General features: G+C 51.0%; 1 protein-coding gene across 1 annotated transcript in view; it reads left to right on the forward strand.

Moving 5' to 3' along the window:
• Nucleotides 1-19491, forward strand: part of MORC2 (MORC family CW-type zinc finger 2) — a 71281-nt gene extending 51790 nt beyond the window's left edge. The window contains exons 17-26 of the mRNA XM_067550190.1: nucleotides 233-365; nucleotides 1275-1349; nucleotides 1468-1860; nucleotides 2420-2563; nucleotides 2661-2715; nucleotides 3787-3928; nucleotides 4242-4433; nucleotides 4536-4629; nucleotides 11423-11611; nucleotides 18236-19491. Of these exons, the coding sequence (XP_067406291.1) occupies nucleotides 233-365; nucleotides 1275-1349; nucleotides 1468-1860; nucleotides 2420-2563; nucleotides 2661-2715; nucleotides 3787-3928; nucleotides 4242-4433; nucleotides 4536-4629; nucleotides 11423-11611; nucleotides 18236-18304 (1486 nt within the window). The 3' untranslated portion in view covers nucleotides 18305-19491. The remainder of the gene's footprint in view (nucleotides 1-232; nucleotides 366-1274; nucleotides 1350-1467; nucleotides 1861-2419; nucleotides 2564-2660; nucleotides 2716-3786; nucleotides 3929-4241; nucleotides 4434-4535; nucleotides 4630-11422; nucleotides 11612-18235) is intronic.
• The last annotated feature ends 1814 nt before the right edge of the window (nucleotides 19492-21305 follow it).

Here is a 21305-nt window from a genome sequence, read left to right on the forward strand (position 1 = left end):
CTATGTTTCTAACCGTTAAATTGTAAGGCCAGTAAGCATCTGTATGCATTTCTGCCTGGCTAGAACTTTTGAATCTTTCTGATTGTCCCTAAAATAAGAGTTATTGCAGTAAGGAAAGGAAGTTCACAGCTAGATTTCCTTGAGGCCAATATTGCTCTCTTTAATTGTAAAAGGTTTTGTAAGTCACTTTTTGGATTCTTGCTGAGCCTGTCTATCATCCTCTATGCTGTAGGTGTGAGGCTGCAGAGCAGAAGCAGAAGGTACCCCTGGGAGCACTGAAGAAGGACTTCCGATCACAAGAGGAGAAGCAGAAGCAGCTGACTGAGAAAATTCGCCAGCAGCAGGAGAAACTGGAGGCTTTGCAGGTGAATCTAGAGACCTAGAGCTGAGCATGGTGGAGAGAATCTGAAATGCTTCCTTGGGCAAATGAATTACACTGAGTTAAATGTCTTTCTCAACTCTCTCTCATTTTATTATTTGTATTGCTGTATTGTCAGGGATCAGGACCCCCTTGTGCCAGGCGCTGTACAAACAAAACAAAAAGACAGTCACTTCCCCAAGGAACTTACCATCTAAGTATCAGACAAGACAACAGATAGACCAGAGAGTACAAGGAAACAGTGACAATACCTAGCCACTGTAAAGTTTTTTGTGGCATCTTGGAAAAAGAGAATTTAAAGGAGCATTTTGAAAGAGGGGAGTGCATTAGTTTTGTGGGTGTTTATGGGGAGCTCCTCCCAAGTGCGAGGGGCAGCATAGGAGAAAGCATGAAGGTGCTTATTTGAAAATGTAATAACTGGACAATGTAGGCATCCTGGATGAATTGGAGAACATATGCTGTGTAGAGTCCAAATCTTGTCCCCCATCCCTTCCTGGAGTTTATTTTAATAACAGAAAATTAGCAGCAGTAAAACAAAACAGCGAGAGTCCTGTGGCACCTTAAAGACTAACAAATTTATTTGGGCATAAGCTTTCGTGGGCAGAAACCCACTTTGAACTGAACTTTTTGAGCTGAACGACAAACTTCCTCTTCAGGCTTTCACTTCTTTTTGGACTCCTCCCTGTGGACGGCTTAGCCCACAGCTTATGTCCTTTCTTTATAGGGCCGCTCCCCGTCTCCCTCATGTTCAGATGGAGTGGTGAACCACCTGCCTCAGTGAACCAGCAGAATCCGTTTAATATTCCTTGGTGTGATCACCACCTGCTAACAAAGTGAGTTTCAGGCAAACACTGACCGCTTTTAAATTGACCCTGTTCCTGTTATTTTACCACAGAAAACCACTCCAATACGGTCCCCAGCTGACCTGAAGAAATTGCCTCTGGAAGTGACCACGCGGCCTATAGTAGAGGTAAGTAGCTCAGCTCCGATACTGCTGCAGACCTGTTCTCTCCAGTACCATATTGAACTGTTCTGAAGAGGTTTCTGACTTTTATTCTTCCTCTCTCCTGTGTGCTCTCTCCTCCTAGGATGCCCAGTCGTTGAGCAGACCTCAGCGCCCGCGATCTCCTCCTTTACCCGATGTGATTAAAAATGCTCCCAGTAGGCCACCGCTGCCACCGCCTCCCCCCAAGTCCTTCAGCCAACTCCGGAAGGCCCCCCTGGCTCGGCCAGCCATCAGCACCCCCAAACTGGCAAGTGTGCTGTCCAGGGAAGAAGCTAGTACTTCCAGGACACAGCAGCACATTGTGACTGTGGGCAAATCCAACAGCACAGTGGTTAGGACTCCTGCCAAACCCCTCCAAGTGGGGCGGCCACCCCCCATGCTCCTGCAGAACTCCGTGAGCCAGCGTGAGATGCCCAGTCCCAAAATTACAAAGACGCCAGTGCTGAAAAAACCTGCAGCACTCAAACCGCCCCAGGTGAGACTGTTGTTTGGTGGGATGGGAGATCATCAAAGTCGTACCCCTCAACCTGGACAGCCCCAGTGTTTACCCAGCCTCTTCCTCACCTCAGGCATGAGACTCCCCTACCTCACCCCCACTGTATTGTCTGCATAGGATGGAAGAACCTCACCCCTAGGTGAGAGCTCAATGATGTATCTTCAATGGGATCACATGCCTCAGCTGCTTCCTGAGACCCCAGTGATTACCCTGTATGGGATAGAAACAGGAGAACAGGTGCATGGTGATGGACCCTGACGGTGTTCATGGCTCTCCCTTGTGGCACAGGGTGGATATATGTGTAATGTGATGATATGTGCTAGGACTCCTGTAGAAAGTCAGATTTTCAAAGTGGCTCGGCACCTAACCGCTCCCATTGTTCTTAGCAGAAGCTGTTGGGGGCTGAGCACTTTGGAAACCCTAGCTACTTTGTTTAGGTGGCTGTATAGCAGCCGAGCTTGTCTGAAAGCCCACCCTCTTGAAATGGATGGTTGGTGGCACTCTTGAGATTCAGCCAGAAATCACTTGCTCTCAACAGGCCCCCAGCATCCGGAAGAGGGCATTTAACACCATGGAGGATGGACTGGAGGAGGAAGTGGAGCAGAAGAAGGAGAAGACGAAACGGGGCAAATTGGTGGTAGTGAAAGAAGAGAAGAAGGACTCAAATGAGGTGGTGGTTGAGGTGAGGGTTGCAGTGAGTTCTCTCTGGCAGGGAGGGAGGTAGTGAGCTCTCGTGATCGTCCCAGCAGAGGGCTAACTTGAGCTCTTTATGCTTACAGCTCACAGACAGTGCAGGGGAGGAGGAACTAGCAGATCTGAAAAGAGCCCAGAAAGGTGAGGAGCAAACCATGAAACTCATTCCCTGTTTGCCAATATGCAGAAGGCAGTGAAAGGGGCAGAGGACACACTGACTGGTCTTCCTGATTTGAGCAAGGGTCCTCTTTAAACCTGGAGTTACCGTGTTTGTGCCAGAAGTGACCATGAAACGCAACTGATTTACATGTAGTTTAACTGATTGTGGCTACGGTCACTTTGATTGTGCTGAAGCATGGCATGCTGGGACCTGTCATCTCTGGGCTGCCCTTATATTAACAGTGAAGAGGGTTTGGGGCCAGATTGCGTGAGTCGGCGAGCCTCCTCTGTTCATGGTGTACTGCAGCAGAGTGAGTAGGGCTGTGGGTGGCATGTTTCCCCTTCACTTGTTTCCAGAAAGTTCCTGTTGTGGGTTTCTCATGATTCAGGTCCCATTTCCAGGACACATGAAGGGTGGTGATAACTCTAGGTTCTTCATCAAGTGTTGGTCCCGGTGTGTATTCCGTACGTGGGGCCATGCACCTGAGCCTGGAAGCTTTCCTTAGCACAGTCCTTTACCTGCATGTGTGTCGTGCATCCCTTTGTGCTCGCAGCTGAGGGTGTAATAGGTCGTACAGGTCGAGTTCCCTCTTACTGTTGCATGGACTTAGTCGGAACCCCTGTTCCTTTGCGCTCTTAGCTTGTATAAGAGAGTGACCTTGTCCATTTGTGTAGGCAGTTGTGTATAGCGTAGTTTTAGACTAGTTTAGTGAGTTAGTTAGCATTAGTTTCTCTCCACTCAGGGACCATTTCCACTTCCCTGGAAACTATGCCCCACGTTCTGGGGTTTCCTGCCTGCGCTCATTCTCCATGAGCGACAAGCACCGGAGGTGCCTCTACTGCCTCGGTGAGGTCCACACCGCAGCTCGTTGCTCCATCTGTAAGTCTTTCCTGCCCCACACTTGGGAAGCTCAGGAGCTTCACCTCCATAAATTAAGGTTTGTTCCTAGCAGAATACTGAAGAAAAGCGAGCCTCTCTCCTGAAAAAGCTGTGTGAAATGTGCTTTCAGCATCAATCCAAACCCTCTAACGTCTGTCCCTTCTGTGTCTCAGACAAAGGGCTGCACGTGGAGGTGCGAGTGAATAAGGAGTGGTTCACGGGCCGGGTCACGGCTGTGGAGATGGGCAAGCACACCATACGCTGGAAGGTGAAGTTCGATTACGTGCCTACAGACACCACACCAAGAGATCGCTGGTAACTAACCATTATCTTTGGCTGCAGGGGCTCTGGAGATGCTCCCCCTTCAACTAGAGGAAGAGGGGGGCCCTGTTCTAGCCTCACAGATGCTGAGGAGGGGAATAACCCATTTTTGGGTTGGGAGGTAGTGTACCCAGGAATGTTTGGGGAAAGCCGCTTTGTGATTGCAAAGAGGACAGACATTGCTACACAGGGGCAGTTCTGGGAGAAGTTGTGTGCAATCTAGGATCTGGTGTTAGAGTGACGGGTGCTCTCTGGCAAAGGGCTCGTCTGGAGAAGGCTATATGTGACTCCCTGCTGACTCCTCCAGGGTAGAGAAGGGCAGTGAGGATGTGCGGTTGATGAAGCCTCCTTCTCCAGAGTATCAGAGTCCAGACACACAGCAGGAAGAATTGGTGGTTGCAGCTGAGCCTTCTACCTCAGACTGTGCCCGAATTGAGCCAGACACCACCGGTCCCAGCAGCAGCCAGGAGACTGTGGATTTGCTAGTCCAGACACTCCGGTGAGTTAATTCAGTGCTCAGAGCAGTTATAATTTCTGATTGTTTCAATCTCCAAACAAGGCTTTAAACTCTAACACTGTCTGCTTGTTTCCTCTTGGGTAGAAATTGTTTGCGGTACTTCTTACCTCCAAGTTTTCCCATCTCCAAGAAGGAGTTGAGTTCCATGAGTTCAGAAGAATTGATGGCTTTTCCTCTGGTGAGTTTAATGCCTCTGTTTTATACCAAACTTCTGCTGGGTCTACAAATTCAAAATTTACTGCTCATGAGTTTCTCCGCTTTGGGAATAGAGGGGTCAAATGGATGTTTCTTCTTCATGTGCTTGCTCATGTCCATTCCATTGTAGGTGCGTGCACGGCTGGTTCATGGTTACCGGAAAACTTTTCCCCTTAGCAGATACCGTAGGGCTCTTTTCAGTGCCTCTGGAGTCCCACGCGCATGGAGCCCTGCACACCCTCATTTCCTTCTTTCTGCCACTGACGGTTACTGGAACTGCATTCTTGCTTGCTTTGGGGAGTGCCTCTTAGCTGTAGCCTTTTGTTTTTATAAGTCCTTGTTAAGTAGTTGTTTAGATAGTTGCTAGTTACTGTTGTTATAGTAGATAAAGTAGTCCTGTTAAGGACCTCCACCCGGTGTCGGGGTTTTCCCCGATCTCCAGGCTTTAAGTCTTGTAAATCCTGCGGGAAGACCTTCGCGATTAGCGACTCCCACGAAGACTGTTTAAAGTGCCTTGGGGAGTCTCATCGAAAAGACAAGTGCTGCATCCGCAAGGTGTTCAGACCGAGGACTCAAAAGGACCAGGATATCTGTCTGAAGGCCTTGTTAATGGAGGCGGCCCTGAGACCGGCATCGGAGCCGTCCCGCTCCCTTTTGGCACCGAGCACCAGGTTGGTGCAGAGCGCTCTGCCGGCACCAACTCCATCATGGCACTGGGCTTCCTCTTCACTGCAAAGGAAGAAGCCCAGAAAACAGCACCCGGTAGACAACCACTCCCCCCATGCGGAAGAAGGCTAAGGATGCAGGGTCGAGCTCCAGGGAAGCTCAGAGCCAGTGCGCCAAGCAACCCCCGCAGGGGCAGGTTTCGCTTGGGGCAGTGAGCCCCTCTGCAGAGTGCCCCCCCCCCCCCCCCCGACTCTGGAGTGTGGCAGGAGACCGCTACACCTTGCAGTGCCGTTGACACCAGAGGCACTTCAGGCAGCTGACCTGTTGGCCCTGCCTGTCCCACACACCCCATTGGCCCAGATGGAAAGGATGAGGAGTAAGGCACCTGCATCAAGGGGAAAACCTCCAGTGGGTCGTCCCCCCCCAGTGCCTGCACACCTCACTGGACCCTTGACACACCTCTCTTCAAAACAGGTCACCGCGGAGCAGATCGATTCCCACCAAGAGGCCGATCCTCCTCGGGCATGTTCCCAGGCATCAAGGTGGTCTCTGGGAATGGAACAACGTTACCAGAGGAGCCCAGACAGCCCAAAGTGTCACTCACGCTCGTCGGCACTGAGGGACAGTGGCATTGATGAGTCGACACAGGTCCCGCTTGGTATCGAGCAGATGCTCCCTATCTGGAGCCCAGCACCATTCTCAGTCACCGGTGCCGATGAGTTCACCCATGCATGGGCGGCGCAGAACCCAGTCACCGGCAGGAGGGTCCAGTGATTCAGGGGAGGGAGGGAAGGACCCAGTGGCTCCCCCCACCCAGTCTCCACGACCTGAGGGGCAAGGGCAAGGTCCCTGCCCTGCCTCTCCAGGGTGGCCTCAGCCATCCCATTGGCAGTACTTGAATCCCTGGGGGTTACAGGTGACCTCGGGACACTACTCCCTTGTCTCGTCAAGGAAGCAATCGGGGGGCCCAGCACCACCGGCAGAGGCCCATGACTCCAAGTCAGGGAAGGAATCGGACCCTATGGGTCCTGGGTCACCCTTCTGGTACATGAAGGTGTCCTAAAATTGGCCAAGGGTGTCTGGTAAACTCCATCCTCCCTGCCCTTGACCTCCAAGAGGGCGGAGAAAAAGTATTACGTTCCCACAAAAGGGGTTGAATACTTGTTCACCCACCTTGTCCCTTGTAGTGGCGGTGGCAAGTGAAAGGGACAGGCAGGGACAGCCTGGCTCAACCCCCAAAAACAAAGACAGCAAAAAACTGGACTTGTTTGGGAGAAAAATGTATTCTATCACCAGCGTCCAGTTCCGTGTCACCAACCAACAGGCGTTGTAACCAACAGGCGTTGTTAGGGAGGTATAACTATAACTTGTGGAACTCCCTCAAACGTTTTGGGGAAGCCATACCTCCGGATCAGGCCCGAGACTTCTCCACGGTTTTGGAGGAGGGCAGGAGAGTGGCCAGAGCAGCCTTACAGGCTACCTCAGACGCGACCGACTCTATGCGCCATTACTCCAGTTGTCCGATCTCTCCCAGGAGGTGCAGCAGTCCATACAGGACCTACCGTTTGACGGTGCTGCACTCTTCTCGGAGCAGACAGATGCAAAGCTTCATGGGCTTAAGGACTCACAGGCAACTCTGCATTTGTTGGGTCTGTACACGCCTCAAGCTTCCAGGAGGCATTTTTGGCCCTAGCAGCAGCAGCAACCCTGGTTCCCGGTGCAGCACTTCGGGGACCTATAGTAGGAGAGAGAGGCAGTGCAGGCAGGGCCCACCTTCTTCCTCGACCGCGCAGCCGCCTACCTCCCGACGCTCAGGCAGTCAGCAGCACTCATTTTGATGGTGCATACGAGGACAGCATTCCAGACTCGCATCTGGATCCTGCATCCCCACCTTTCCTGAACCATCTCGTTCCTTTCCTCCCGGCCTGGGCCCATATAACATTGGACCACTGGGTCCTGGACACCATTGGAAGGGGCTATACCCTCCAATTATCCTCTCCTCCTCCCCGCACCTTCCTGTCTCCATCCCTCTTCAGAGACCCCCTCTCAGGAGCAACTCCTCTTATAAGAGGTGCACAATCATCTCATACTGGGAGCTGTAGAGGAGGTCCCGCTGGATATGAGAGGACAAGGTTTCTACTCCCGATACTTCCTCATCCCAAAGGCCAAAGGGGGCCTCAGACCATCTTGGACCTGCGGGGCCTAAACAGGTACAGCAGAAGGCAATTCCACATGGTTTCCCTGGCCTCTGTTGTCCCCTCCCTGGATCCAGGAGACTGGTATGCTGCCCTCGATGTGAAGGACGCATATTTTCACATATCTATCTTTCTGGGTCACAGAAGGTTCCTCAGGTTCGTGGTAGGGGGTTCCCACTACCAGTTTACAGCCCTCCCGTTTGGCCTATCATCAGCCCTGAGGGTGCTAACAAAGTGCATGGCAGTGGTGGCTGTGTATCTCAGGCGTTGAGAGTACAGATCTACCCATATCTGGACGACTGGTTAATCAAAAGCAGGTCGAGGGCTCAGGCCCAAGCCAGTCTGGACCTCATGCGAGTCACCTGTCACAGGCTGGGCCTGCTAGTAAACAAGCAGAAGTCTGCTCTGGTGCCTGTGCAAAGGAGAGTTTATGGGGGCAGTCCTCGACTCGACGCAGGCTGGAGCGTTCCTGCCGCAGGCCTGGTTCGAGGCCATGTCTGGCCTGATCAGGAACCTCCAGGCCTTCCCCCTTACAACGACACGTGTCTGCTTACAGCTGCTGGGCTATAGGGCAGCGTGCACCTATGTGCTCCGCCACGCCTGCCTGAAGCTCAGACCGCTTCAGCTATAGCTGGCCTCGGTTTACACCCCGAGCAGGCTCCTCATGGACAGGGCTGTCACAGTGCCCCCACAGGTCCCGGCCTCCCTAGAGTGGTGAGTAGACCTCCGGATGGTGATGGAGGGAATGCCCTTTGCAGACAGGAGCCCCTCAATGACTCTGGTGTCAGATGCTTCGGACCTGGGGTGGGGGCGCACATCAGCTCTGGTCACGGTACCCAAAGAACCTGGTCGGAAGAGGACCAGGGGCTCCACATAAATGTCAGGGAGCTCCGAGCGATCCGGTTAGCATGCGTGGTGTTCCTTCCCTTCTTGAAGGGCAAGGTGATTCAGGTCCTAATGGGCAACACCACCGCAATGTACTATATCAGCAGACAGGGCGGGGCTCGTTTCTCAGCCCTCTGGAGGCGGTGGGTCTTTGGAATCTGGCGACAGGCCACGATTTTCACCTGGTGACCTCTCACTTCCCTGGTATCAAGAATGCCACAGTGGACCAGCTCAGCAGATCCTTTGTACCATCCCATGGGTGGTCTCTCTACCCGTCAGTCACCGACATGATCTTCTGTAGGTGGGGGTTTCCCCAAGTGGATCTCTTCACCTCCAAGGTCAACAAGAAGTGCAGCCAGTTCTGCGCCTTTCAAGGGCGAGACGAGGGGCCATGTCAGACGCCTTCCTCATTCCCTGGTCAGGGGGGCTGCTATATGCTTTCCCTCCCATCCCGTTAATACACAAGGTCCTATTAAAGATCAGGAAAGACAAGGCGAGGGTCATTCTTATTGCATCCGTGTGGCCCAGGCAGCACTGGTTCACGACACTCCTGGAGCTGTCGGTCGCCCCTCCCCTGGAGCTACCAAGGTGGCATGACCTACTTTCCCAGGACCCAGGAGCACCTTCTGCACCTGGACCTGGAGTCCCTCCACCTGACAGCGTGGAGGCTGAATGGCTGAGTTTGGAGGAATAAGCTTGCTCATCTCAGGTGCAAACCGTACTGATGAGTAGCAGGAAGCCACGAGGTCATTCTGTTTGGCCAAGTGGAAGAGGTTCACTTGCTGGGCCACAGCACAGCAGATTACACCCCACCAGGTGCCAGTCCAGGTGGTCCTAAACTACCTTTTGCACCTTGAGCTTCAGGGTCTAAATATTGCCTCGCTAAAGGTGCATCTGGCTGCATCCCCCGATTCATGGAAGATCAGTTTTTTCTCACACCATGGCGGCGAGATTTCTGAAGGGCATAGAAAAGCTCTACCCACAGATCAGAGATCCCGTACCCCCCTGGGACCTGAATTTGGTCCTCTCTAGACTCACGAGGGCGCCATTCAAGCCCATGGCAACTTGCCCACTTCTGCTACTGTCATGGAAGGTGGCCTTCCTAGTAGATATCACATTGGCTAGGAGGGTGTCTGAAATCAGGGCACTCACCTCATAGTTGCCTGATACAATTTTTTTATAAGGATAAGGTCCAACTGAGGCATCACGTGGCCTTCCTGTCCAAAGTGGTATCACAATTCCACACCAACCAGGACATTTTCCTGCCAGTGTTTTCCCCAAAGCTGCACGCTTCCAAAGAGGAAAAGAGATGACGTGCTGGATGTACGCAGAGCCCTGGCTTTCTACTTGGAAAGGACAAAGCCATTTCTTAAGTCCACGCAGCTGTTCATCACAGTGGCTGAAAGGATGAAAGGCTTACCTGTCTCATCGCAAAGAATCTACTCCTGGATAACCGCCTGCATGTGCTTCTGCTATGAGCAGGCGAAGGTTCCGCTACCGGGCAACGTCACAGCTCACTCTACCAGAGCACAGGTGTCTTCTACAGCATTTTTGGCGCAGGTGTCCATGCAGGACATATGCAAAACTGCTACATGGTCTTCGCTTCATATCTGTACGTCCCACTATGCTATTGTGCAACAGGCTATGGATGATGCCAGATTCAGTAGGGCGGTGCTACAGTCAACCAACCTATGAACTCCAAACCCAGCTCCAAGGTACTGCTTGCAAGTCACCTAGAATGGAATGGACGTGAGCAAGCACGCGAAGAAGAAAAGACGGTTACTTAACTTGTAACTGTTGTTCTTCAAGGTGTGTTGCTCATGTCCATTCCATGACTCGCCTCCCAGCCCTGCTGTCAGAGTTGATGGCAAGAAGGAACTGAGGGGCTGTAGAGCCAGCAGCGCATCATGCACGCGGGACTCCAGGGGGTGCCGAAGCTGGCCCTATGGGATCTGCTAAGGGGAAAATTTTTCCAGCAACCGTACATGGGGCACGCACGCACCTACAATGGAATGGACATGAGCAACACATCTCGAAGAACAACAGTTACAAGATTGTTGTTCCTTACCCTTGGATATGTGTATATATACCTCCTACATGATTTCTGTTCCTTACATCTGACGAAGTGGGTTACAGCCCACGAACGTTTATGCCTGCAGAAATTAAATTTGTTAGTCTTTAAAGTGCTACAGGACTCTCATTGTAGTTACAAGATAAGTAACCGTCTTTTCCTGAGTGTTCATTCTCTTGAGAAAACATGGATGCAGTTTATTTTACCAATTCGTAGATGCATAGAAAAGATCTGTTGGGATATCAAATGGTGAACAATCATGGAATTCTGCTGATTTCTCCCCCTCCTCCTCCCTCTGTCAGTGAATGGGGTGTGAGTCAGCAAGTGCCTCTCATGGTCCACTGAGGGACATGCTCTTCAGGTTTAGAAATGCTAGAACTACTTTGTTGTCATAAGGCAACCTTAACTAGCCTTTGAAACAAAGCTTTTGGTTTTGTTACTGGATTTTCACAGGGTTTTTTCCACCTATCTTTCATTTTTTCTTAATTAGGCCAATGAAGAGACAGTTTCTAAAATGTAAAACAAAGGGGATGGCTGGTGACCAGATGCTGAAATAAAAGGAGTGGTGTCCTTTGCTAGGAAAATCAACTTCGTATTAGTGCTGCCTGGATTCTTCTACCAGTAAATCGGGGAGGGAACGACAGTGGAGTGGTGGGAGCAGGGAGTATGGCAATTGTATAGCCTTGGAGCGAGGAAAGATACAATTTAGAGTCCATTTCTGAGCTTTGGGCTCTCCTCTTGAAGGAACAGGGCAGTCTGTCTGCTAACTTCTGACGGTAAAATCCAAAAACAAATACTGTGACTGGTGGCTCTTTCTACTATTTCCCTGGCAGGATCAGATGTTGGCATCTATGGGCTGACTGCAGCTGCCGGGGGAATTCCGCTGGGGTGGGGCTTTGGTGTTTCTTGATGTCGCCACTTGTCTCAGCGTGTTGACTCGCTTGTTTGTCTATCCACAGAAAGAATATTTCAAACAGTACGAGGTGGGTCTGCAGAATTTGTGCAATTCCTATCAGACGCGGGCTGACACCCGGGCCAAAGCCTGTGAGGAAAATCTCCGCAGCTCGGAGAGAAAACTTAAGGAGACAGAGGAGAAACTGCAGAAGCTGAGGACTAATATTGTGGCACTGCTGCAGAAAGTGCAGGAGGTGGGTGAGACCCCAGATGCAGACTAGAATTACTGAGTGCCACTGGATCGGGGCCAGCCAAGACACTGGGGAAAGTCAGGGCTTCACTTAGCCCAGGATTTAGCTGCATTCCAGCTTTCTTTGGTCCTCATAACTCAGTGGGAGTTAAATTCCCAGAGCTTGATTCTTCACTGCCTTATACTTGTGTGTAAGTGAGTGGGGAATTGTGGTTTACACCCCTGTTCCCCAGCTGTCAATGACTACACCAACAGTTAGGCAGAGGGGAAGCATCCCTTAGGCTTTTGCTTTCTGTGCCACCAGGGGCCACCTACGTAGAAGAAGCTCTGTGCTCTGCTTCTAGGGAGAGGGAGTACTTCGTCTCTCAGTAGCAATTCTTGGGGCTGGTTAAGAAGTGATGACATGCTGTGGAGGGAATTGCTACCCCATTCTAAAGCAGAATGGTGTTTGATATGGAGGCTTGAGTGTAGGATTGTAAGGTGGAGGGGAGTATCAGGACTCTGATAGGATTTGGGGGCTGGCTGGCTGTTAATAGAGCTACAGCTAGGAAAGCTGGCAGTGCTACCTGTAAGTATTCATCTGCAACGTAAACCTGTGCAAGGCTCTTCACTCCCGGAATAGCAGTGAATCCTGCAGGCTGGGATTGAGGGGGATTGACAGGAATGTTATGGCAAGAATTGCTACAGAATCGCTGAAGAGAGAGAGCACAGCATTTCTCTCCCTGCTTCCTATTCTCTAGGAAGTATCTGCTGTAACATTTCTTCTTCTTCTTCTTTGAGTGATGGTCCCTATTGTATTCCATTGAGGGTTTATGCCTGCGCCATGCATTCGGAGCCAGAGAATTTGAAAGTAGTAGTGTCTGTTGGTCTGCGCATGCACCCTTGATTCGCCTCATGGTTTCATCTGAAGTGAAAAAGGGTGGAGTGGACTGACACTGCGTCTCCACTTCTTCTAACCGCCGCATGGTCTGGGTTGGAGCTACTAGTGTCTTTTCATCTCTGATGCACTTTAAAACATTTAGAATTGTACATAGTGGGTTTTATCCTAGTTTTTACTGCAGTTTAGTGTTCAGCAGTAATTTTTAGGAGATAAGAGATTTGGAGAATCCATTTACTGGTCTCTCCACCCCAATCCAGCACCCGTGCCTAGGTACTGGATTATGCTGAAGACGTCAGGGTTCAAGGCCTGCGTCTCCTGCCAGCGTTCATTCTCAGTCAGGGACTAACACCAGCGCTACCTCTACAGCTTGGGAGAAACCCACATTTCATGCAGGTACATTATCTGCCTTTCCTTCCCGAGTCGTATCAGGGAAGGCCGGGCTCTTTGCCTAAAGAAGCACCTCATGGTGATCCAGTTGGATTCAGGCCGAGAACCTTCCTGTACATTGGTCTGAGAAACCCAGGAGTGTGCCTCTGACCACAGAGATGGAGTATGATTCCGCCAGTACCAGTACTACGGACCCCATGCCAGGGCCTAATTGGGAGGCAAGGAAGCATGCGCATAAGTTTGGCAGTAAGTCTTCCTTCAGGTCCAAGATGATGCACTTCCCATGAGTTCCAGCCACAGAGAAGCAGTGCGTTCCAAATCTCACAAGCATGAGAAGAAATAGCAAAGATGGCCAGATCTGTCGGTACCGAGCCACACACGCCTTCCAGGTCAGCCCCCCACTAAGTCAAGGGAACTGGTGACTTTGAAACAGTCGTCCACTCCTGCTCCAGTTCTGGCTACAGGGCATGTGCCGCTGACACCAGGGAGGTTGGAGACATACCCGGACCTCATGAACACTTCCCATAGAGCAAAGAGATGTCTCTCTCCCTTCCCCCTTCCTCCACAGCTTGCACCTGGGAAGGTACAATCTCCAACCCAGTACTGACCTCAGTTGAGTTGTGCTTCCATCCATTCCCCTATGGTTTAAACAGTTCCAGTGGTACAGCCTTTTGGAACCAGAATCCAAGTTTTCATCATCAGAGGATTCAGATGGAGCGCAAAGCCACCCATCCCCTACTGCTGCTATGAGTACCTTAAGGGTCCTCCAGCTTTATGGCAATTCCCTCTTCTCCCCCAGCTGAGAAGCCCCTGGTATCCCACCCCATGGAGTCCTCTGCAGCGTCCGCTGGATCCATCCTGTTGGTTGTACTGGGGTTCCTGGTCTCAGTAACCATCTTTGGAGCCTTCCCATTCAGCAAGAAAGGGTTTGCCCTATCCCCACTTCGAGCATTCTTGTGTAGGCATTTGGAACCAGTTTCGGAGGATGAGCCACTCAGTCTGATTTTGCTGGTACTGCTGGAACAGAAATGATTTCTGTCATCTTACCTAGATGCAGCAGTGACTCGGGTTCCCCATGGCCTCCAGATGACTTTTGCCAGTTCCAAGACCACCTATGCAGGGTCACTGAGAACCTTTGTACTCCACTGGAGGAAGTACAAGACAAACAGCATCAGCTTCTGGACATCCTTCAGGCCTCAGTACTGATCAGGGTTGCTTTATCAATGATGCCATTCTTCAGCCAGCTCAAACTGTTTGGCATACCCCAGCCACTTGTGCACCTACCCTTAAGGGGGCAGAAAAGAGGTACTATGTACCAGCTAAGGGGTCTGAGTTTCTCTTTCTTCCCCCTCCATCCCCCAATTCCCTTGTGATCCAAGCAGCAACAGAATGGGCCAGGCAGCAGCACCACACTCCACCCTGGCAGACAAGGAAGACAAGCAGCTGGACCTTCTGGGTCACAAGATCTTCTCGTCAGCTAGCCTACAATTTTGGATCTCGAACTACCAGACCTTATTGGTCAAATATGACTTTCTCAACTACAATACATTGGAGGACTTTACAGACCAATTCCCCACCAGCAAAATTGAGTCCATTTCCAGACTATCCTGGATGAGGGCAAACGTTGCAAGAATGGTACTTCTGTCTCCTGTGGATGCAGCGCATACCTCTGCGCAGGGTGGCTATGGGAACAGTCACGCAGAGGGAATTGTAGCTACATTCATCTGGTTTCCCTAGGGAGGTACAGACTGCCACACAGGCTCTCCCTTTCAGTGAGTCTTGCCTCTTTAACCAGAAGACCAATGGTTGCCTCACTCCTGGAAGGGTTCCAGAGCCATGCTACGGTCGCTGGGTATCTGCACCCGAGAGAAAATTCCACCATCCTCCACCTGCACAGCGGTTAAGGACTCACCAGTTTTTCCACCAACAAGCCTACAACTACCTTGTAAGCAACAGAAGACTCAGTGATCCCATCCTCCGGGACCGCCTTCACAGCATTCAGCATCTCATGTTCAGTCCTCCCAGAAGCATCTAGAGAGCTGCCTTGCCTCCTGCCATGCACGTGGCCCACCCCCTTTGGGGATCATCTAGAACTCTTTTTACCAGCTTGGTGTAGATACCAGCTTGTGATAACAATGGACGACTGGCTCCTGGCTGTCATTTGACATGGCTATACAGTCAAATTCACAACACTAGTGCATCCACATGCCCTGCCTCAATCCCTCCTTGGGGACCACTCTCATGACAGCATCCTCACTCTAGAGGTAGACTCCCTACTGCAAAGGCTGATAGAACATGTTCCTCTGGACTATCAGGGCGCGGGATTCTATTCCACATATTTTCTGGTACCCAAGAAGAAGGGTGGGTGGAGACCAATCCTGAACCTCTGACAACTCAGTCACTTCATTTGTAAGCTGAAGTTCCATATGGTCACCTTAGCAGCAATCATAACATTGCTAGAAAGAGGCATGTGGTTTACAGCTCTCAATATGCAGGATGCCTGTTTTCACATTATCAATTCAACCCACAGAAGTTCTTGAGATTCAGGGTGGGCCCTCAGCACTTCCAATACAGGGTCGTGTTGTTCAGACTCACCACTGCTCCACGGGTCTTCCCCAAAGTTTTCTCTGTCGTAGCGGCCCACCTCCTGCATCATGGGGTCTTTCTATTGCCCTGTCTCATGACTGGCTGCTAGCAGCATGATCCAGGAATGAGGCCCAAGCATCAACCTCCATGTTACTGACTCCTCTCCTCCCTGGGGTGAGCGTAAATGTCAAAAAATCAACTTTGGTTCCCACACGGTTCCTGGATTTCACAGGGGCCTCCATCAATGCAGTCTCAGCCTGAGCCTACTTAGAGGGACAGGTTCCAGACCCTGCAGGAACTCGTCACCAGAGTCGTCAACAGTCCTTCTGTTCTGGACAGGACTTGCCTATCCCTCTTTGGCCACATGGTAGCCTGCACATATGTCGCCACCTTCACTCACCTCAGACTTCACTGTTTTTAGCTGTGGCTGCAGAGTCTGTTCACCCATGGGAATTACCATGGACATCCTGCTGTCCGTCCACCCCGAGGTGCTCACCTCCCTCTGGTGGTGGATGGACTCAAGCCAGGTCTGTGCCGGGATGCCTTCCCTCCCATCCTTCCCAGACACCATGATTATCATGGATGCATCACTTATCAGAGGGCGTGCCCACATGGGTGAGCACATGACACAAGGGTCTTGGACCCCTTGAAATCCAGAATGCATATCAACATCCTGGAGCTTCAGGCAGTATGGAGAGTGTGTCATGCATTTCTGCTATCCATTCACTCCCATCATGTTCTCATCATGCCCGACAACACCACCGCCATTTATTATGTCCACTAATAATGGTGCATGAGGTCAACCACACTCTGCGCGGAAGCAGTTAGTCTTCGGGTTTGGTGCATTGCCCACAAGATCTTTTTGTCAGCAGCCTATCTTCCGGGGACTCAGAACATGATTGCAGACTCTCTTGGCAGAAAATTCATGACCGATCATGAATGGGAGCTTCACAACACCATAGTTAACAACATTTTCAGCCTATGCGGGGTGGGGGACTCTGACCAGGACCTCTGCCTCCCACACTAACAGCAAGTGTACAATGTACTGCTCCAGGAAGGGCTCAGCCCCCATTCCCAAGACAATTCTCTTGTCCTCCACTGGTCAGAGTGGATCAGACCTTCCCCCCCCCCGTACTGGTTCTGCCACGAGTTTTCTCCACAAGATGGAGCAGGAGAAGGCCATGATTATTTTGATCGCCCATTCTGGCCACGTCTGTTCTGGTTTCCCCACCTTCTCCACATGTCAGCTTGTCTCCTACTTCCCCTACTAAGTTTCCCGGAGCTGCTTGCACAACACAGCGGCAGGATCAGACATCTTGATTTGCAGAAACTTCACCTCAGAGCTTGGTTTTTGAATGGGCATCTTTACTAGAACAAAAATGTTCATCAGCATTACAAGACATCCCTTCGAGCAGCATGAAAGAATCCATGAGGTGTTCCTATCAGACCAAGTGGAAGCACATCACCTCCTGATTCCAACAGGAAGGGCCTTGCCCATGGGGATGTGGACATTCCCCTTCTTTTGGGCTGCCTCCTGTCCTTAAAGACATCAGGACTCACTCTAGTCCATTAAGGTCCACATAGTGGTCATCAGTGCCTTCCACCCCGAACTCCTCTGTGGAAGGGCTTCTTTTTACACATCCATTGACTACCAGATTTTGGAAGGGTCTCCTCCGAACCTTCCCACCCATTCAATCTGTTGCTCTTCAAAGGGACCAAAACCTTGTTCTCTTGACATTTAATTAAATTGCCTTTCAAGCCACTGGCTTCATGCTCCCTTTCCCTCTTTTCCATGGAGGTTGCCTTCCTGGTAGCTATTATTTCTGTGAGAAGAGTAGGTGAATGGGGGATCGTGATGGCAGGGTCCCCCTTCTTACCACGTTCCATAGGGACATAGTTTCCCTGGGCCTGCCCCTAAATTTCTGCAAAGATTGTATCCTGCTTTCATCTCAACTAATCCATACACTTTCCTGGTTTCTTTCCGAAGCCTCGCATCTCAGCGTGTGAAATCTCAGCGGCACCTTCACTCCTTCGACGTCTGCAGGCATTAGGCTTCTACCTGCAGAGGATGAGACCATTCAGGAAGTCCCCTAGACTGTTTATCACTATCCCTGACGGGATTAAGGGGCAGGCAGTCTTCACCCAGAGGATTTGTAAGTGGACTTCAGGGTGCGTTACACTCTATCGATTGAGAGCCCATTCCACAAGAGTGCAGGCATCGACTGCTGCTGCCGTTCACGATGTTCCGCTCTCAGACATATGCAGGGCAGCCACCGGGAGTTCAGTACATACCTTCACTGCACATTACACCTTGGTGCAAGACTGCGATGGATACCTCATTCAGTGCAGCTGTCCTCCGTTCCATCCTCTTCCTCACTCCCCCTTCCGCATGAGGTACTGCTTGTTAATCACCCTCAGTGCAATACACCAGGGACTATCACTCGAAGAAGAGAAGGTCACTCACTGTACCTAGAGGTTCTTCAAGATGTTTATTCCACTTCCCGCCCACCTTCCCCTCTGCTGTGGATCTGTTCAATTTGCAGTGGAGAAGGAACTGGAGGCGCTCAGCCTGCCCCCACCATTTATCACCTCGGATGAACCCACGAGCAGAGACCAGGACGCATGCGTGGACCAACAGACACTATTACTTTAAAATTCTCTGTCTCTAGACGCCCAGCCATGCATAAACCTTTAGTGGAATACAGCTCGGGACCACCCTTCTCGAAAAACCTCTAGTTCCAGGTAAGTAATCTTCTCTTGTGCCTTTGGTTTCAGGATATCGATATTAATACTGATGATGAGCTGGATGCATATATTGAGGACCTGATCACCAAGGGAGACTGAGCTGTCCAGACCCAGCCGTGGGGAGCAGCATGGAGGAGTTGGTCCCTGTGCCCGCTGAGCTGTGGATTCCTGCAGTGGAGGGGACCGAGCAGTGCATGAAAGGGGAGGGCCATTAGACAGTGTACTATATTGATGTGTCAGTGTACAATTTGTTCTTGTGATTTTACATGCAAAAGACATTTGTGCTGGTGGCAGGAAAGTTTTTAACATTGTAGTTCTTCAGATCTCTTCCCTTTGTTTATAAATATTTATTTTTTAAAAGAAACAGGAACGGTGCCTGGTCTGATGGGAGGGGCTGCTGTGGTTTTTTCTTTTTCAATGCAGTAAACGTGCAAGAATTTTTTTCTGCTGGGGTTTGCTGAAGATCTAAGCCCAGCTCTAGGCACCAGACCATCCTGTCCAGCACCTTGTAGCTGATGCCTCTTCAGAAAAAGAAGGGCAAAATCTACCACCAACTTAATGGAAACACCTACTCTGAGGCCATGCCTGACTGAGCAGAAGGCGAATGGTTCCTGCACTTCAGGCCTGTGGTGACTGGGCCTCAGGAGCCTTGGAGCCAGGCAGGGCTCAGGCTGCACATTCTCCACGGATGGGGTGGGGTTGGAAGGGTGAGGGCCCTGTAGCTGAGCAGGAACGCGGGGTCTTCGGTGCCCTCAGTACATAGCCACAGCGGTCAAACACAGAGCCTGGGCTCTCTGAGCAGGAGCAGGAAGCTTGGACACAGTGATGCTCTAATGGGGGGTGATTTCTCAGGGCAGGAATGCAGGGGTTGGTGCACCAAGTTTCTCCTAGTGGTGGCTGTATTGCACGTTCATCACTGCTGCTACCACTGAGATGTGATTTGTGAGGGGCAGATGGATTCCCTGACTAGCTCAAAATAAAGCTGACCCTCTGTTCCAAGTGCCCCTCCTTCTCTTCCTTGCTTTGCTCCATTTGGACTCTTCCAGTTGTTTTTAACTAGAGCACTGGAAATGGAGCTTTTAGGCAGGGGGTCACACCCTGTCTCAACTCAGTAGCAAAGAGCCCTTCCTCTCTAAGGGGGGTTTGGAGGCTGTATTTAAAAGGGCAAGGGGCTAGGGTCTGTGCACAGACGTAGAGCACCCCAGCCATGCTGGTAGCATATTTATGTAACAGCCGTCATTGCTCACAGCGCAGAGAGGGTCTTGCAAGGTGCAAACATTTGTGCTCACTGCGCCTCAACATTCCTCTGCCAAAAGTGCTGTAGGAACTGCCCCTGCATCGTGGAGAAATGCGAATAGTGTTGACAGAAAAAGCAAGCACCATAGGCACTGGCCTTCTCGCAAGAGTGACATGCACAAGATGACCTCTTCCCCCAGCAAAAAGTCAAGAAAGGAGCTTATATTACAGCCTGGAGGGCATGGAGAAGAAACGTGTCCACTCCTGCCACATTCAGTCTCCCCTTCCTCTTCTAAGCAAATCTTCTCTCCACTCGTGTGAGCCTGCAACCTCCCCCTCCTCCAAAACCCTCATGGGCCCAGCCTATGCCACCTGCCAGCTGACTGGCAGGGCTCCTGCCTTCTCTAGTTAACCAGCGGGCAGCTGGCTTCCAAAGAGTTAGATAACTGTGGTGACTGCACTTCGAGTTTAGCCTCGCTGTTGGCTCTGCTGCAATATAAATAATTGGAGGATCATCATTTTCCTAACTCCAGAAATGGTTTACCAGCTACTGCTTTCTCAGCACGCACTGCTATCCCAATGGTCTCATGTCCTGTAGCCAACAGGGGCCGTCTGTGCTGCCCTGCTCTGCCTTTCACACGGATTCCAGTAACAGAGCTAACGGGCCACTAACTTAGCAGCTACAACAGCTGCACAATGATAAAATGATGACAGCAACGGAAACCTCCCCAGAGGAAGGACTCAATCCCGTAGATGTTAACAAGGCCTGTAAATAACATGAGGCCAACAGTGCGGCTGTGTGAAGCCGAGAGCTCCCTGGCGTTAGGGAAAATTAAAGCTTGTGTTTGGGGGGCGGGATTTGGACACGACCAAACCCAGTCTGGATTGCTGAGGGATGCACAGAGAAATGTCCAAGAGATGCAGAGTTCTCTGACCCCACAGCTGTTAGGAATGTCCAAGCAAATACTAGGAAAAACATCTTACCCCCTGCATCGAAGATGCCAAACCGGAAAGGGAAGGAGAGATTTATCTTCATTAGGGTGGGTCGGCTACTCAAACCCCACTAAAATCTGAACCTTCACCAGCCCGTTTGTGAAGAGCCTTAAAGCGTTAAACTGATGTAGACCAACAACCAGCGTTGAAGAAGCATCTGTGTGCTGCTTTGGTCTTCTGTGTCCATAGCCGTTGCTTTCACAGTTGGTGGCTTTAATCCTCTGCCCTTCAGCTAGGTTAAAAACTAGCTCCGAGGTCAAAGCTGAGTGAGTGTGCCGCACACTGGCTGGCTAGGGGCTCAAATGCAGGGACTAGTTCTGCTATTGGCAAAGAGAGGGGAGCCGGGCAGCGCTAGAGAGTGGGTGCGGGTGTGGAGTCAGTACTAACTCTTTGGATGCTCCAGACACATGCTCATCCTGTCCATTCTACACTCTGCCCGCAATGCTGAGTGACCTCCCTATGGTTAGAGCCTTGCAAATCTGCGGATATCCACAGCTATCCCCATATGCAAATGTGGACGCAGATAGTTATGGACCATTTTTGCTGATCACGGATGATCCAAATTTTATATCTAAAGCCTTGCAGATCTGTGGATATCCACTTTATATCCACAGCTGCAGATCCGAATTTTGTACCCATGCAGGGCACTACCTATGGTCATCTCTGCTCCCTGAACTATGACCTCCAGCCTCCCTCCTTCTATAGAGGTTCTTATACCAACGTCCCCATAGCATCCTAGTGCCTTCCAGTAGTGCTTGGAGAAATCTGACTGACATCTGTCAGATTTGCTCCTTTCCTCTCAGAAAGGGGGACTCTCACACGCTCCCCTCCTTGGTCCCTGATGTCACAGCTTCTGGACGTACCTGCAACG

This window comes from Emydura macquarii, unplaced genomic scaffold (assembly GCF_026122565.2).
Source record: "Emydura macquarii macquarii isolate MOO-44397 ecotype Brisbane River unplaced genomic scaffold, CSIRO-AGI_Emac_v2 contig_1254, whole genome shotgun sequence".
In the NCBI taxonomy this organism is placed as follows: domain Eukaryota; kingdom Metazoa; phylum Chordata; order Testudines; family Chelidae; genus Emydura; species Emydura macquarii.